This window comes from Carcharhinus amblyrhynchos, chromosome 5, assembly GCF_965287045.1.
Source record: "Carcharhinus amblyrhynchos chromosome 5, sCarAmb.v2.hapA, whole genome shotgun sequence".
Lineage (NCBI taxonomy): Eukaryota > Metazoa > Chordata > Chondrichthyes > Carcharhiniformes > Carcharhinidae > Carcharhinus > Carcharhinus amblyrhynchos.
Genome location: NC_137328.1, coordinates 96,289,787 through 96,308,603, shown reverse-complemented (window position 1 = coordinate 96,308,603; position 18,817 = coordinate 96,289,787). Strand labels below are relative to the sequence as shown.

The window sequence follows — 18,817 nt, the reverse complement described above, 5'->3', positions numbered from 1 at the left end:
TCCATTCTGAAAAATATCCTTCCACAGTTACTCGCCGTCTCCTATAACCAAGCTAGTTCTGTATCCATCTAGCCAATTTACACCGAATCCTATGTGGTTTTAGTTTTTGTACCAGTCCGCCACGTGGGAGTTTGTCAAACACCTTACTGAAGTCCATATAAATTACATCCACAGTCCTTTTCTCAATTATCTGTGCCACTTCTAAAAAAAATCAGTTAAGTTCCCCCGCCTTTTCCCTTACTCTTGCACATAGCTTCCATCAAAGCAACTGAACTTGTTTCCACCATGAGTCTAGATAGTACAATTCAGCCCAAAGTACTCATTGCACACCAAAGTTTTTCACCTCACATCTTCTTTTGCAAATCACTTCAAATCTGTGCCCTCTCATTCTTGATCCTTTCATGAATGGGAACAGTTTTTCCTCTATCCACTTTGTCCAGACTTCTCATGATTTTGAACATCTCCATCAAATCTTCTTTCCAAGAATCATCCCAACCTCTCCCTATAACTTAAGTTTCTCATCTCTTGAACAATGTGTTTGAAACTCTTCTTCACCCTCTCTAACGCGTTTACATGCTTACGGTGCCCACACTGTACACAATACTCCAGCATTGTACAAGTTCAGCATTACGTCCTTACTCGTGTACTCTATGACCCTACTAATAAAGGCTAGAGTATTAATATAATGATACTAAATAAGTGGAAAGACTGCCCATGAAGCTGAATGGGGTGCACCATTTTATAAGATGTATTGTTCTACATAGTGATATATTGTTTTGCTGATAATACAGCAAGTTGCCTCTTTAAGGCAGGACATTATTTGTTAATTAACAGAGCTTAGGATCATTTAGTTTAACTAATGTTTCCTCAGAAAATTCAAAATTGGAAGTTTCATAGCCCAGTTCTAAAATATAAAAGAACAAAGAACAACACAGCACAGGAAACAAGCCTTTTGGCCCTACAAGCCCGCGCTGCCCATTTTAACACTGAGTGCCTCATTCCAATCCTCCTTCTACTTATGACTTTTGTCTACATCTCGTGGACTCCACAATAAAGGGGCGCAAATTTAGAGAATTATATGTGCGCCACATTAAGGGAGATCCAATTTAGAGACAATTTATCACACCAATCAGCCTAAAAGCATGTTTTTGGGGTGTGAGAGGAAACCAGAGCACCCGGAGAAAACCCACGCAAGCACAGGGAGAATGTGCAAACTCCCACAGACATCGACCCAAGCCAGAGATCCGACCTGGGTCCCTGTAACTGCACAGCAAACAGTGATGGTCACTAAGCTGTCAAGTGATCCAGTTTAAGCGCACACTAATGACGTGAAGCATTAGGCAACTCTCGAAGCAACGTCCAAGAGCAGCCCTCGCATGACCCACCACGGTAAAAAAGTATAGTTTTACTTTTAAGAGTGAAACTTACTTTCACAAGTGTATTGTTTTTAGTAAGTCACAAGTGAATCTCCCGTGGTGCCACAAGTCAGATAACAACCGTATCTTCCGTCTCCCTTTCCAAGTTTCCCCTCCAGCTGCTCTGAGATATCCTTTACCTTTGCACTCCATTGGTCAAAACACCCTCCTGGAACCTCAGTTAGGACTGCAGAGGACATTATTATACCTCTAGTCAGCCAATCCACTATGATCACAACCTTTCAATTGTGCTCTCTCCTACCACCCAACTAGACAACCTTCTGCTCCAGAGAGATGTGGTGTAGCGATAATGTCACTGGGTTAGTAACCCAGAGGGCCCAGACTAATGCTCTGAGAAAACTGGTTCAACTTCCACCATGGTAGGTGGAATTCAATCAGAAATTTATAAAAGCTAATCCCAGTAATTGTGACCATAAAACCATTGTTGATTGCTATAAAATCCCATCTGGTTCACTAATGTCCTTTGATCTGCCATTCTTTCCTGTCCTAGCCTGGCCTGGCCTGCACGCAAATCCAGACTCACAGTAATGTGGTTCGCTCTTAACTACCCTCTGAAATGATCTTGCAAACCACTCAGTTCAAGAGCAATTACAGGTGGGTATCAAATGCCTGCCTTGCCATGAAATCCTAAGAAAGAATAAAGAAATTCCATCATTAATATTCTAACCATCTACCTGCAGCCTTTTTCCTTATCCTCATGGGTTTAAAAATGCAAGCAAATAGCAGCCGAAATGTTTTCAAAAATTAGTTGCTATTCAGGCCTGCTTTTGTTTGCAAGTAGACAATCAAAAGATTCCGGCCCACCTTACCAATGTTCTGTTCTTGAAAAGTTTAAATCTTACCTTTGTATTGCACTTCCTCAGAAAAACGTGAAGTTATTAGCTTAGTCTCACGTTTCAATCCCATGTAGAGAAATGGAGTTAGTGAATCTTCAAAGATGTTTCACAAAATAAGCTTAAGATTACATAACACACAAAGCATTGTTTTAAGGTAAAGCAATGTATTTTTACACTGAGAAGTCAGATGTTAAATGTAATTTTAAAGTCACGCAGATTTTAACAATTTTTTCCAGTCGGGGCACTTGGCAGATGGCATGTGATAAGCAACATTAAGCTGCAGATTAGCTTTCGTAACTGACATCTCTTTTTCCATCACTTTCCCCAATATCTTTTGAAAAAACTATTGCTTTGCATCAGAAGCTAATATTTACAGTGTTTTAATAAACACTGGGCTGCACTTTCTTGTCACGAAGCTAAAAGCTGTTTCTATAAAAATCGGACAGCAACTTCTACCAGCTGCATGTGAGTAGTTAAACACAAAAATACAGAGGTGTCTGTCTGAGCGAGAACATGAACTGCTGTCTGGCTTTATTCAAACACACTGAACGCCATGAAGTTGTTGCACTTGCCCCATGAAGAATTATTTATTAACTACTGCTCAGCTTCAACACCATTATTCCTATAAAATTCATCTCCAAACTCTGTGGCCTAGGCCTCAGCTCCTCTCTCTTCATCTGAATGCTGAACTTCTTAACCCACACACCATAATCAGTAAGGATAGGGAACAACACATGCTCCATGATCATTCTCAGCATCGATGCCCCAAAAGCCTCCTACTATACTCCATATACACCTATGATTGTTGGGTCAAATTCTCCTCCAACTCGATTTTCAAGTTTGCTGACTACACCACCATAGTGGGCTGGGTTTCAAACAATGGCAAGACGGAGTACAAGAATGAGAGAGAATCTGGTGAACTGGTGCAGCAGCAATAATCTCTCCCTCAACGTCAACAAAACGAAGGAGATGGTCATCGACTTCAGGAAGCGTACAGGACAACATGTTCCTGCCTACATAAGGGGCAAAGTAGAAAGAGTCAAGAGCTTCCAGTTTTTAGATGTCCAGATCACCAACAACTTATCCTGGTACACCCATGCTGACACTATAGTTAAGAAAGCCCACCAACATCTCTACTTTCTCAGAACACTAAAGAAATTTGGCACATCAGCTTCAACTCTCACCATAGAAAGCATTCTTTCTGGTTATATCATAGCTTAGTATGGCTCCTGCTTTGCCTAAGACTACAAGAAACTACAAAAGGTCATGAATTTAACCCAATCCATCACGCAGTCCAGCCTCCCAGACAGTGACTCTGTCTATGCCTCCCGCTGCTTTGGCAAAGCAGCCATCATAATTAAGGATCCCACTCACCCCAGCCATTCTCTTTTCCACCTTCTTCTGTAGGAAAAAGATACAAAAGTCTGAGGTTACGTATCAACCGACTCAAGAACAACTTCTTCACTGCTGCCATTAAACTTTTGAAAGGACCTATCTTTCTCTACACCCTCGCTATGACTGTAACACTACATTCTGTACTCTCTCATTTCCTTCTGTATGAATAGCATTTGTCTGTATAGCATGCAAGAAACAATACTTTTCACTGTATATTAATATGTGAGAATAATAAATCAAGAGAGAAAACTTCCCAGAAATGTTTTTGTTTACAACAGTGAGTGTGTCCTTTACATCAGAATTCAATCGGTTAGAGATGGAAAGTCCCAAATTATATTTTACATTCTCAACTCTAGGTTAGAAAGGACCCCTTCTGCACTAAGATTCTATGGCGATAATAATGATCTTCCATCTTTCTTCCAACCAATAATTGAAATAATGATGCATGGGAGTGTTGCACTAAAATTGAAAACTCGATCCAGAAGAAATCTGGGGAGGTTTAGAATATTTTAAACAGAGGTCTACTGGTCAGTGTTATAGCACAGAATCTTCCTCCCAATTTCTGTACAGGATATGTTTTGAACTAATTTGAGAATCTTTGTGAAACTGTAGCCTTTATACAGTTACAACACATTAAGATACCAATCCGAAAAAAAATTAAAATTCTTCAAAACCCACGCATGTTGCAATTCTCATACAAAGCAGTTAAAGTCTTGATGCATTTTCAAAACATTTTTAAAAAAATTGTCCATGGCCTAACAGGTAATCATAGGTGACTTCAATCTATAAAAAGACTGCGCAAAGGCAGCATAATCGGTGCAGGCTTGAAGGGCCGAAAGGCCTGTTCCTATGCTGTGATTTTCTTTGTTCTAAACCTAATGAGTACCAATGTTATGGGAGATGTGTTTGGGATGGTTTTCTAGAGCAGTATGCTAAGGAACTGACAACAGAACAGGTTATTTTAGATCTAGCATTATGTAACAAAAAAAAGGGCTAATTAATAATATTGTTGTAAAAGAACCTTCTTGGATGAATGTTCACAGAATAATGGAATTTTACATTATGTTTGAGTGTGACATAGTTGAAGCTGAAGTCAGGTTGTTAAATTTGAACAAAGGAAACAAAAAAGTACGAAGGGCAAATTGGCTGAAGTGCATTGGGGTAATACATTAAAAGGTATGACTGTACATAGTCTTTAAAGAATTATATAGTTTATAGCAATTATACATTTTTTATGGCACAAAAACCCAAAAAGTCAATCAAACATGGCTAACAAGAGACATTAAAGATTGCATAAAATTCGAAGAAAATGCCAATAAAAGCTGACACAAATAGTAACAGTGAGGATCAGGAGGGTTTTAGATACATTGATGGAGAACCAAGAAATTGATAAAGGGAGAATAGAATGTGTTAGTTAGCAAAAGCAGACTGTAAAATATTCTATACGTACCTAAAAAGGAAACATTCAGCAAACACAAATGTTGGTCCATTACAGGCAGAGTCAGGAGAATTTATAATGGAGAATAAAGAAATGACAGAAAAGCAAAATTACTTTGTGCCTGTCTTCACTAAGGTACATGAAGGAGAATGAGGAATTGAAGTAAATTTGTGTTACTAACAAGTTTATACTGGATAAATTAATGGGGCTGAAGATCAATATGGCTCCAAGACCTGATGCTCTGCATCCCAGAAGGTTGAAAGGTGGATCTGCAGAGGTAACAGTTGATCTTCCAAAATTCTATAAATTCTGAAATGGTTCCCTAATTGGAAGATAGCAAATGAAAACAGGGAACTATAGACCTGTTAGCCTTACATCAGTGATGGGGAAAAATGTTAGAATCTATTATATAGATGCAATCATTGGATACATGAATAATAATGATGTGCTTTGGCAAAGTCAACACAGATATACAAACAGGTAATCAAATTTGATGAACATCTCGAAAAACAAACAGAATTGATGTTCTGAAGGCTTTTGATAAAATCCCCCACAGCAGGTTGGTTAGTAAAATCAAAATCAAATAGGAAAGGTGATACTGGCATGGATTAAGGATCAGTTAATAGGCAGATAACAGTGCATAGAATACATGGGTCATTCTTATACTGGCTGGCTGAGACTAGTGGGATGTCACAGGAATCAATACTTGAGCCCCAGGTCTTCAAAATATCAATTATTTGGATGTGGGGAGCAAATGCATTATTTCCAAGTTTACAGATGACACAAAGTTTGGTGAGGGAATGTGCACCGTGAGGAAGATGCAGCGCAGCTTCAAGACTTTGGACAGACTTGCGAGCAGACAAGAACATGACAGATGGAATATAATGTGGAAAAATGAGGTTATCCACTTTGATGGCAGGAATAGATGCACAGAATTTTTTTTAAATGGCAAGAGATTAGAAAATGTAGACAGAAAAAAAGGACCTGGATTTCTTGTCAATAAGTCACCGAAGGTTAACAACCAGGTGCAGCCAGCAAGTAGGAAGACAAATGGTACATTGGCCCTTATCACAATAGGATCTGAATACAGGAGTAGTTTCACCTCAGAGCTCTGACAAAAGGTCATATAGACTTGAAACGTTAGTCTATTCTCTCTCCACAGATGTTGTCAGACCTGCTGAGATTTTCCAGCATTTTTCTGTTTTGTTTCAGATTCCAGCATCTGCAGTATTTCACATTTGTCTCAAGAAATCAACCTACAAGTTTCAAGAATTTATGCCAACATTTTTTTAAAAAGGTAGTGTCTTCAATGTGTTGTGAAATGGCATTTGGACTGAAATAATTTGTAAAATGTAAAACAGTGAACTATCAGACAATTTATTAAGTCTCCCAAAGTACACTGCTGATCACTTCCTGAATACGGACAAGTTGTATTTTGGTGCAACTTTGGAAAAATAGTTAGCGATACATTTTAAAACTTTTTAAAACGTAAGAGCCTGGGAGAGAGGTAGAGCTCGGTACATGGACAAGGACAGCCTTTAAAAAGTGAACTGAAGTCTATATAGATAATATTTTGCCATTCGTGCAAGAATTAAGGTATTTCCTGTTGCAAGCATTTGAAGAATAATCCTCTCAACAAAATTAGGGAACATTCACTCTTCAAGTATTGTTTTTAAAACATAAATTGTTAGCAATTCAAATGCTAGAGACAGCTCAAAGAAAATCTAAATTTTTCACACTATTGCTAAATACTTAGTAACACTGCCAAAAAAGATGCAAATTTGTCTAAAAAGCAGCTGGAAATCTAAAATAAAAGCAAAAATACTGGAAATACTCAGCAGGCCTAACCATGTCTGTAGAGACAGAAACAAGAGTTAACATTTTGGATCTATGACATTTTTAGTGCAAACTTGTCTGTCAGCCAACAGCAAAGTTTTCAAGGCTCCTAAGCAGTATACTATCTTTATATCTCAATTCTTACAATCCAACACATCACCCTAAAACATAAATCTCACTAACAGAACTTTTGCATTGAAAATTAAAATTTTGCATCAAACAAAACTGGTTTCCTTCATTTTTGGATGGTTGCAGTGAAAACACAAATCTGATTTGCACAAATTATGGAGGGCAGACAATGAGAAAATTGAATTAGTCATATAATAATCAACATTAATCTTAAGTCAACTCTATACTGCTAAATCATAATTAAAGCGCTGGCAGGTGATCAAGTTAAATGAAAAAAGTCCTCACAATATTTATAATTTCTTTTAACAGTATCAAGCAACTTCACATCAACTCAAACTATCTGCAAGCAAACCATCTTGGCAGACAAATATCCCGGAGTGGATGAAATTAATGAATCACATGACCAGAAACAGCTTATGCTGATGTAACTATTGACATTTTAAATCATTTTACAAATCAAACTGCACTCAAAATCGAATTTCAGCAAGCCTGCTGGTCAAGCAAGTACATCAAGTTAGTAGCTGAGCTTAACAGTGCAATAAGATCACTGGTTTGCTATTTTTTAATATTTGCACAAGGGGTTATGTGTGTTACTGGCAAGACTTACACATGTTACCCATCCCCAACTGCCCTAGAACTGAGTGGCTTGCCAGGCTATTTTAGGGCAGCATGGTGGTTAGCACTGTTGCCTCACAGTGCCAGGGACCAGGTTCAATTCCAGCCGTGTGTTGTCTGCATGTTCTCCCAGTATCTGCATGGGTTTCCACAGGCTCTCCAACAGTTTTCTCCCACAATCCAAAATACATGCTGGTTCGGTTGATTGGCCATGATAAATTGACCGTTAGTGTCAGGAGGATTTACAGGGACAGGGCCAGGGTGGGACTGTTGTCAGTGCAGACTCAATGGGCAGAATGGCCTCCATCTACACCATAGGGATTCTATGATTTTCATTAGGCAGAGTCATTTACAGATTTTTTTCCCTAATGGACATTAGTGAACCAGATGGATTTTTATGACAATCAACAATAGTTGCTATGGTCAGCATTACTGAGATTAAGTTTTATTAACAGCCAAGGTGGTATGTGGACTCATGTCCCTAGTCCACTGACACTGCCAACATGCTACATCTTCCCACAAGGTACCTCTTTCAAGGTAGCAGATCTCAACAGGACACTACAGTTAGCCTCAGTACCCTGGGGAGGAATAAGGCCAGTGTCTCCATTCCTAATATGCTTACAGAAACCTTACCTGAAACATCATGTGAACACAGACATGTAAAAGTGAGCAAGGGCCGAGAGCCATCAAGGGCACTCACACTATTCCACTCACCCTCGCTTTCTTAGGCAAGAAATTCAAAAACAACTTTGGAAATTCCTCTCCAATTTCACAACAATCGACGGTGAGCCACACGGCTGTGAAATCCAGAGGTCATGCAAATACTCAACTTTAAGGCTACTTTGGGGATAATGGCCACTGCACCAGGAGATTTTTGGATATATTTCCACTGGTCACTTAATGACAAATATATCCAACGAAAAAACAAGAACACATATGCAGCAGAAACAATTAACCTAAATGATGAACAAGTTTGTAAGATTATGAAAACAGTTTTAAAAACTACAGACTTCACAACACAAACTATAAGCACACTTAAAAACATTAACCTAGACTGATTTCTACAACTGGCATTTTATATTAAAATATGTAATTGCATACTCTCTCAAAGCCAGGACACCTGGTAAAACAGCAAAGAAAAGTATGTGAAACTGAAATACCTATGGTGTTTACTTAAAACAAGTAGTAATGCAAATGTTCAACTTTTCACTTTTTATATAAATGGCAATACAGTACTACCAATGAGACAAATCTAAAAAGCAATGCAAGTGCTACACTTATCAATGTTAGTCAAGTGAACTAAAAAAAGTTCCATAAACTATCATACAACAAATGCAAAAGAGCCCATGTTTTCAAATATCCTAGTCAATACCGTAACCTACACCAGCACTACAAAATGACTGGTTATCAGCTAGTTCTAAAGAAAATTCATGGACCTGAAATGAGGGTGGCATAGTGGTTACACCACTGCCACATAATTCCAGGTTCGATTCATGGTTTAAGTCACTGTCTGTATGGAGTCTGCACATTCCCCGTGTCTGCATTGGTTTCCTCCCAGTCTGAAAGATGTGCTGGTTAGTTGCATTGATCATGCTAAATTCTCCTTCATGTGTACCCGAAAAGGCACAGGAGTGTGGCAATTAGGAGATTTACACAGTAACTTCATTGCAGTGTTAATGTCAGCCTACTTGTGACACTAATAAATAAACTTTAAACTTTATTAATGCCGTCCAGCTCTCCATAGATGCTGAATGCTGTAGTTATTTCAGATTTCCCACATTCACAGTATTTTCTTTTTGTTAATGTTATCTGTCTCACTGACAACTGTGCAACTTGATTGCTTCGTTTGCCTCAAAACAGTGACTACAGTTCAATAGTTGTTTGTTGGTTGTAAAGTACTTTGGGACAAATAGAGGATTTGAAAGGTGAGTTCTTTCCTAAATATTTTAAAAATCAACATCTGTACAACTATGTATTGTTTAGTCATCTATTACCATGTTTCACAATGCCAGAAATTGCAGACTTTTGTTTTCCACTACTTCAAATGTCATATCATGACATTTCATTCCACAAAGATGAGATGGTAAGCATTGAGCAATTTGCCCTATTCACATCACATCAGTGTTAAGGTCAACACAAAATGTCTGCTTCCAAACAAAGTATAGCTTTAAAGTATAAAGCACACAGGCACTTGGGTCATCAAGTGTAAAACATTGTAACATCAAGTGCAAAAACGTCCTCTACCTTTAAGAACACCAGTTCAGCTGATGCTATTTTTTTTAGCAGAGCTTTCAATATATATCAAGCTACATAAGCTCTCAAACCTTTATTGGATCAGAATTAAAAGTAAAATCATATGACACTGCCATTATGAGAGCAAACTAGAATACAAAAACGTTACTGTAGTCAGGCTTGCCACAAGTATGCCAAAATCCCAGGTTAATTTAAGCCAATACCATCCTTTATTGCAGATCTGATGTTAAACAAAAAGATACATCTCAGTATAAATTACTTTTGAATTCAGGTGTTAGATGTTGTAACTGTAGAAATTTTGATACTCAATTTCAGTAGCTTATAGCTCTCATCAACTTTGAACATAATTTGTATTAGTAAACCATGAATAAGGTTGAATAAACTTCTTGTAGACATGCAAAGTGTTTTCCAAAATTAAGATACCTTGATCAAGGGTTAAGACCCACAGCCCAGGAAACCACCAAAGAGGGAAGATAGGCTAAATGATGGTTAGGTAGCATGAAAGTTGACACGTTATAAATCGTAAATCAAACTTCTAGGATTATAAATTTAGAATCCAAAACCACCAAGTGCACTTACCTTCTGTTTTTAACTTTGTCAACACAAAAATCAGGTAGTTATTGAAATCAGGATATTGATTAAGTTGCTCCAGTTTCTTAAAAAGGGCTAAGGAAATATTTCACAACTAAGGAACTAAATTATTGAGCACTTCTGAAATAAAACATGGCACAGTTTTGCAGATAAAATAGAAATCAAATTGAAAACACCATTTAATCTATTAAAAGTTTGTTTATCAAATCGCGAAACCTGCAAAACAGACGCAAATCTATCGTTTGAGTGAAATGAAAAGATCTCGCAGTAATTTAAACAGCGTATTACAATATTCACCTCCTCCATCAACCAATTTATACAACGTGAGGCGCATGGCGATGGTGTGCTAAGCATGCCATTCGTGTTAAAGCACCATTTAAAAAAAAGGTTCCGTAAAACTGCATACGCCACAGGCTTCACGTTCAGCCTGATGGTAGCGCACTGTATCCGTATTATGGAAGAGTGGAGACAGTTTTTTTTAAAAAAAGACGCATACGAATATTTCAATTTAGAAAAATTAAGAGACATTTCCAGAGGGGGGTAAAGTGTCTCCCTCGGCCTTTCCGCCTTAGGCGCTACCCCTAACTGCTTCGTTCTTGCTCCTCTCGCCTCGAACACGACAATACGGAACATTTCCCGGTCGAGCAACGTTTCGACGAGTGATTTTAGGAAAAAAAAGTCAGACAGGCCGCTTTGAAAAGGATACTTGCTGAACCGATCTCTGGATAGCCGTGTCTGGAGACTGCGATTCCTTCAGTAGCTGCAGGATCTGCTGGAGCCCTTGCTCGTCGGGTTTCCACTCGTACTCCATCTTGGTTTGCTGCAATGAGATAGACAGAGAGTCGGGTCAAACACCACTCACTACAAACACATTCAACTCACACCCTTCGCCGTCAGTGCCTGCTCTTGGGTCGCAAAGCAACATTAAAACTCCCCTTCATTTCTTACAGACCTAATTGCACTTTACGGTTTGCGTGTTTTCTTCGCCCTCAATCAAACGTGACAACAATCCTACTGACACCGCGCTGCCAAGGCCTAAAACGACAGACTCATGGCGAATTTTCAATCCAGTCAAACAACAGAACTGAAAGCCTCGCTCCCTCTCCGGGTCCTAATGCGCAACCGGTCATACGTCCAACCACAAATCTGCCAATCTCCTTCTCTGGGTCCTAGAGACACTTGATTTCCCAGCGTTTGGGTTCAGAGATGAAAAATACCGTAGGAACCAACAAGAGAATAAAAATGTTAGAACACTGCTTTGCTGATGTTTGTTCCATGTTTTTGACGAAAAATCAACACTATAGTAGTTCTGCATAGATTGAGGTATAGAGTAACAACTGAGCAATACCGATGCTACATCAGAAAACGTTCTTTTGACTCCATGTCATTCGTCAACAGCATTCCCACAAATAAATTACATCAATTCCTCTTACACTTTTCACCTCCAGTTTATTCCCATCCTCATGCTTTGGTGCAATCTTCCCAATATCTTCAAGTCACAGAATTTTACATTCAGCACGTCAAGTTTGCACTTATCCCCCCATCCCTTGGTTCCATACATGCCATTTTTTCTTTCTGAGATGTTCGTCCACATTTAAATACAGTCTGACTCAGTCACAGATCCTAGTAAAATATTTCATGCCTCAACCTTCAATTTCCAACATTTCCCTTAAACCTTTTGATAAATACCTTGAGTTTGTCTTTCTTTAAAAAACACACTAACAAATGAAGTAGTTAATCAAATTTGATTTAAAAGTCCCTCAATTTTGAACACCTGTAAGTTTTTTTTATTACTAAGCTTCAGCTTATTCAGCATCTCATCCCATGTCATACAAATTTGTTCTCTGTCATTTTAGAAGGAAATCTGCCATTCTTACCCAGTCTGGCCCACATACAACTCCAGACCCACAGCAATGAGGCTGACACTCAACTGCTCTCAAGATCAATCTGGGGTAGGCAAAAAATGCTGGCCTTGCCAGTGACACCCACATCCTATGAACAAATAAATAAAATTTCCTCCAAATTCTCTGGATGGTCTTGGCATTCTTCATGAAGGAGGCTATTCAATACTGAACATAGCAATCTCATTGTGACCTAGCAAATGACTTGCACAGATTTTTTCATTATCTTGATTTGAACTCCACCATCATTTACAAAACATATAATCCCTTGCCCTTCATAGTTTTTACAACCAGTTCTTCTACTTTTAAATATTTAAGTATCTGAAGTTTGTGTGTAATTTCTGAGCTTATGCAAAGTCACTCAAAAGTCACCGCATAAAATTGTTTCTATGTTGTCACCATTGGTTATTTTGCCAATTACCTATCAGTGTCTTCTGGTTATTGATCCTCTGCTACCAGAGACAGGCTCTTATTTATTCTATCAAAACTCCCTGAACATCTGTCAAATTATCTATAACCTTCTGTTCTAAGGAGAACCATCCCAGTTTTTCTAGTCTCTCCACAAAATTGAAATCTTTCATGCCTGATATCGTGCCAGCAAATCTTCTCTGCATCCTCCCAATGACCTTTGACTTTCATCCTAAAGTCCAGAATTGGAAACAATGCTCCATCTGGGACCTAACCTGTTTTATAAAGGCTTGGGGTAACTCCATTGCTTTCATACTCTATGCCTCTATTTACAAAGATCCAATACAACTTTTTTCAATACTCTTTACAAATTGCCCTGCCACAGAGGTTATTGCAGAAGGTAATGGAGTTGGGGGTAGGGTGTTAGTGTGGATAGAGGATTGGTTGTCAAATAGGAGGCAGAGAGTGGGGGTCAATGGGTACTATTCAGATTGGCGGTTGCTGACTAGTGGAGTGCCCCAGGGGTCGGTGCTGGGGCCTCAGCTATTTACCATTTACATAGATGATCTGGAGGAAGGAACCGAGTGTATGGTGTCGAAATACGCTGATGACACCAAGATTGGTGGAACGGCAAATTGCACGGAGGGTGTGGAGAGTCTGCAGAAGGATCTAGATAGGCTGGGCGAATGGGCCAGGAAATGGCAAATGAAATTTAATGTTGGCAAGTGCGGGGTGGTCCACTTTGGTAGGAATAATGGTAGGAAAGACTATTACTTACGTGACAAAAAACTGCAGCAGGCGACGGTGCAGAGGGACCTCGGGGTCCTTGTGCATGAGTCACAAAAACCCAGCCTGCAGGTGGTCAGGAAGGTGAATGGGATGCTGGCCTTCATAGCGAGGGGGATTGAATATAAAAGTAGGGAGGTCTTGCTGCGGCTGTATAGGGCATTGGTGAGGCCGCAGCTGGAGTACTGTGTGCAGTTTTGGTCGCCATACTTATGCAAGGATATTTTGGCCTTGGAGGGAGTGCAGAGGTGGTTTACTAGGCTGATACCGGAGTTGAGGGGGTTGAGCTATGAGGAGAGGCTGAATAAACTAGGCTTGTACTCGTTAGAGTTTAGAAGAATGAGGGGAGATCTCATTGAGACATATAAGATGATGAATGGGATGGATAGGATAGAGGTGGAGAGACTCTTCCCGCTCAGAAAGGACAGTAGGACTAGGGGGCATAGCCTCAAGATAAAAGGGTGGGGGGGGGGGGGGGGGTTAGAACGGAGTTGAGGAGGAACTTCTTCACTCAAAGGGTGGTGAATCTCTGGAATTCTCTGCCCGTTGAGGTGGTGGAGGCTGCCTCGCTAAATATTTTTAAGACGCGGGTTGATGGGTTTTTGATAAGCAAGGGGATTAAGGGTTATGAGGAGAGGGTGGGAATGTGGAACTGTGCCACGACAGATCAGCCATGATCTTATTGAATGGTGGGGCAGGCTCGAAGGGCTAGATGGCCTACTCCTGCTCCTATTTCTTATGTTCTTATGTTCTTATGCAAAGACGAGAATGTACATCCCACGTGTTCCCGCACCCATTTTAAAATTGTACCATTTAGTTTTTATGCTTAGCAAAATAAATCAGTTCACACTCCCAAATTACATTTCATCAGTCTACGTCTTCAGAAGTTTGTTACTGTCCTCCACAGTGTTATCACATTTCCAAGTTCTGAGTCATCTGCAAACTTTGAAATTAGGTCCTGCAAACCCAAGTCTTGGTCACCAATATACATCAAAAAGCAGCTGACCCAACACCAACCCATGAGACCCCCAAGACTGCCAGTTTCCTCCAGTCTGAAAAACAATCATCTCACCATTATTGTCTGCTTTGTTCCTTACCAGTTTCACATTCACACTAACTTAAATTCTCTGGGTTTCAACTTTGCTAATAGATCTTGTGGTATTTTAAGTCCATATACACATTAACTACAATACTCTCATCAACCTTTGCCGTTACCATAAAAGCTCAAATTTGTTAAGCTCAATTTACCTTTAATAAATCATAGAATCATAAAATCCCTACAGTGCAGAAAAGTCCATCTGGCCCATCGAGTCTGCACCAACCACAATCCCACCCAGGCCCTACCCGCCCCCCCACATCCCTACGCATTTATCCACTAGTCCCTCTAACCTATGCATCTCAGGACACTAAGGGGCAATTTTTTAGCATGGCAAATCAACCTAACCTGCACATCTTTGGACTGTGGGAAGGAACTGGAGCACCCGGAGAAAACCCATGCAAACACAAAGAGATTGTGCAAACCCCACACAGACTGAGACCCAAGCTGGGAATTAAACCCAGGTCCCTGGAGCTGTGAAGCTGCAGTGCTAACCACTGTGCTACCATGCTGCCTGCACTCACTTTCGTGTATTAGTCCATGGCTTTCCAACTGCCAATTAAATTTGTCCTGGATTAATGCCTCTCTGTTCTCGCCACTGACATTAGGCTGATTGATCATGATTGCCACATTTAACCCTCTCCCCTTTTTTTGAAGGGAGACTAGGAGATTGGGACGAGAAGTTCCACAATTTCCAGCCTTACCTCGACCTTGCAGCCTTGGATACATCCCATCTGCACCAAGTGATTTCTCTAGTTTGAGCAGTGACCAAATTTTTAGTACTTCCACCATTTTTATTCCATCCAATTTCTCGACTACCCCTCCCACTCCTGTCTCCAAACCTCATTGTGGCATTGCCATATCTGTCTCAAGTCAGCCATGCGCTCTGCTTCACAAAATGATCTGCTTTCTTGGTCTCTAACTGGCCCAACTATGTGTTTTTCTAAACGTTTGTTTCCCCCTTGATAACCTATTGTCAGGCACTCTGATTATTTTATTTTCTTTTTTAGTTCTCCTCTACATTTTTTAAATTTAGCCAAGTACCTTCCTGAATCACTCCCTACTTGTAATGCCTTCAGCAAATGTTGATGATATGCCTCTTAAGCCATAGTCTACCCACAATGCAGTGCAATTCCAGAAGGGGTGGGGAAGTGGCTCACATCCTGGAAATGCTGAATGTCAGACCCCATTCATGCCTCTAAGCAATTTGACAGTGGAGTAGCACTACAGATTAGCACAAATCATGTTTTCACCAAACAAACACACCTGTGCCTCATGATCACGCCAACATCTTCACTGTTCAGGATGTTTAATTTTGTTTCAGAATCATTTCATAACCCCATTTTATACAATAGAACTCTCAGAAATTATTACTTTGGTACCACTGATCTCAGGTACCTTGAGGCTGTGTCACTGTGTTATTCTCATTTTAGTTGTTGCTTAGAATCATAGAATCCCTACAATACAGGAGGTCATTCAGCCCATTGAGTCTGCACCGACCATAATCCCACCGAGGCCCTATCCCCATAACCCCATTCATTTACCCTAGCTATTCCCCCCTAACACTAAGGGGCAATTTAACATGACCAATCCACTTAATCCACACATCTTTGGAGTGCGGGAGGAAACCGGAGCACCCAGAGAAGACCCACGCAGACACAGAGAAAATGTGCAGACTCCGCGCAGTGATCTAAGCCAGGAATCGAACCCAGGTTCTTGGCATTTGAAGCAGCAGTGCTAACCACTATGCCACCCAAATACAGCGCGAACGCAATCCCCCGACAATCACAAATTCTACAGCTGGGTACCCTGCATTTGGGGATATGGCAGGTGTCAGCATACCTGGAGTACAATGGGATAGCCTCAACCTGGGAGATCAACCTGCCTAATTATTGACTTTGCCAGGTAAGTATCTACAAATTCTACAAGCCTTCAGTACATGCAAGTTAATAGAAATTAAAATAATTTTTTAAAATAATTTTAAGTTCAGAGAAAGTATTTTACACTGTTCTGTTGAAATATAAAATGCCAGAATTGATCAGAACTACTTTGCAACTCATTTCAAGTAATGATTTTATACATTCAATCCTTCTGCCCATTTTGATGTGTCAATCAATCACAATAACTTCTCAAATCTTCTGCATCAGAACAAATCATATACTTGTAATTCATAATCAATAAACCACTCAACAGCCACTAATTTTGTGGGATATCAAAACATTGTTGTTCGTCTTTTATGACTGAGGCGAGGAGAAATTTCTTCATCCAGAGTGGTGAATTTGTGGAATTCATCATCAAAGAAAGTAATTGAGGTCAAAAGGTGTATATTTTCAAGAAAAAATTAGTTATAGCTCTTGGGGCTAAAGGGATATAGGGAGGGGGAAAAAGAGAAAGGTGGGATCAGGATATTGAATTTGCTCAAAGGGCCAAAGGCCTTACTCCAGCTCTACTTCCTAATCATCTATAATTCTACGTATGATGCCTTTAAAATAAAGCACAAGAAAGTAACTTGCACAGAGCTTGCAACAAAACAATCCTTGTAGAGGCCTTTAAAAAGAAATTTGAATTCCCAGTGGTCCACAAAAGGATGACAGAATAAGGTTTGAGCTTTCAAGACTTTGGGTGGGATTTTCCTCTCTCACTGCAGCATGTTTTGCAGTGGTGGGAGGTGGCAAGCCATTTGTTGGCAGTAGGGTTGTCAATGGGGTTTAATGCTGAATGCACACCTTGCCACTGGCAAGCTTGCAGCCAGGATGTGCCTTATGATCCCACTGGCACAAACGGCAGCAGGATTTTGGCAGTGTGCTCTAATCACTTAAATTATAACCAGCATCACATTAACACTACTTAGCAGGCAACCAACAACGAAGAAATGCAGAAAAGATATTCCCCTTGACTTTCTAACACGGTCAGTTTCTTGCCAGTCATATACACCCAATGAAAGAAATGAATAAAAATACTGCAGCTTCTGGGTTTTCAAATTAAAAACAGAAAATCCTAAAAGTCAGGCAGAGAAGAAAGCAAGGCTAACATTTTAGGTTTCTGACCTGATAAAAATTGATGGATCTGAAATGTTTATCTTACCTCCCCTTTTCTAGAGGCTGTCTGAGCTACTGAATATTTGCAGCATTTTCTGTTTTTAGCAGAGTAAAACCTCTGATCAGCAGATGCTCAGTTAAGAAGTAGCGAATCAACTGGATTCTAAAACTAGAACACTGGTATCACAGTAAGAGTGTGGCTCTATAGTGGCTGAGCTCAGCATGGTGGCAGAATGCTTAACACTGCTGCCTCTCAGCATTAGGAACCCAGGTTCAATTCCAGCCTTGGATGACTGTATGTGGAGTTTGCATGTTCTCCCCATGTCTGTGTGGGTTTTCTCCCACATTCTAAAGATATGCAAGTTAGGCAGATTGGTCATAGTAAATTGCCCCTTACTGTCCCAAGAATTGTAGGTTAGGGGGATAGGGTAAGATGCTCTTTTGGAGAGTTGGTGCACACTTGATGGGCAGAATGGCCTCCTTCTGTACTATAGGGATTGTGGTTTGGGAGCACTGAGCAGAGGTCGAACGAGAGTCAAACTCATTTTCTATGGAGGTGGAGCACGAGTTTGAACTTGTGTTGCAGTGTTAGAAAATCGGTGGTTGAGCTCTGATAGTTCACCTTCAAGAGTTGAAGACTACAGAGGTCTTTGTTGTCTTCCTTTGGATATAGTTTGTTTCAAATAAATAATTCAATTGCTTTCACCTGCCAAAGTAATTGTAGAGCCTCGCAATTTAGCAATGAGGTAAATTAGAATACAGTCACCAGCTCCTGGAATTGAAAGGGGGAAGTTTTGCTGGTTACAAAAAAAGCTCAGCAGTAACAGCAAGAAAAACCCCCCTTTTTGTTAAAAATTGATCCTTTTGACTCAGAGACTGAACACGGGGCTCAATATATTGAAAGACTCCACCATTTCTTCACCACAGTAGACAGTAAATTAAAAAGTCATTCTGCTTATGGTTTTTTGACCTCAGACTTATAGTCTTATTAGAAATTTAGTATCCTTGAACTGCAATCATTTGACTAGTGTGTAACTTTGGTTAAAGGATCATTATAAC

General features: G+C 39.9%; 1 protein-coding gene and 1 non-coding gene across 3 annotated transcripts in view; both read right to left on the bottom strand.

Annotated features, from left to right (window-relative positions):
* tnpo1 (transportin 1) overlaps positions 1–18,817 on the bottom strand; it is a 171,377-nt gene that overhangs the window by 119,366 nt on the left and 33,194 nt on the right. Inside the window, exons 1-3 of one of the 2 annotated variants that reach the window (XM_080189244.1) lie at positions 11,482–11,721; positions 11,236–11,349; positions 10,518–10,593 (exon numbers count right to left, since the gene is read on the bottom strand). In XM_080189244.1, the coding sequence (XP_080045370.1) occupies positions 10,518–10,593; positions 11,236–11,340 (181 nt within the window). In that variant the 5' untranslated portion in view covers positions 11,341–11,349; positions 11,482–11,721. Of the gene's footprint in view, positions 1–10,517; positions 10,594–11,235; positions 11,350–11,481; positions 11,722–18,817 lie in introns of those variants that run through there. The other variant, XM_080189242.1, reaches the window with a different exon arrangement.
* Positions 16,474–16,633, bottom strand: LOC145343601 (U1 spliceosomal RNA). The gene has a single exon (XR_013886750.1). It is a non-coding gene; the product is annotated as a U1 spliceosomal RNA (small nuclear RNA).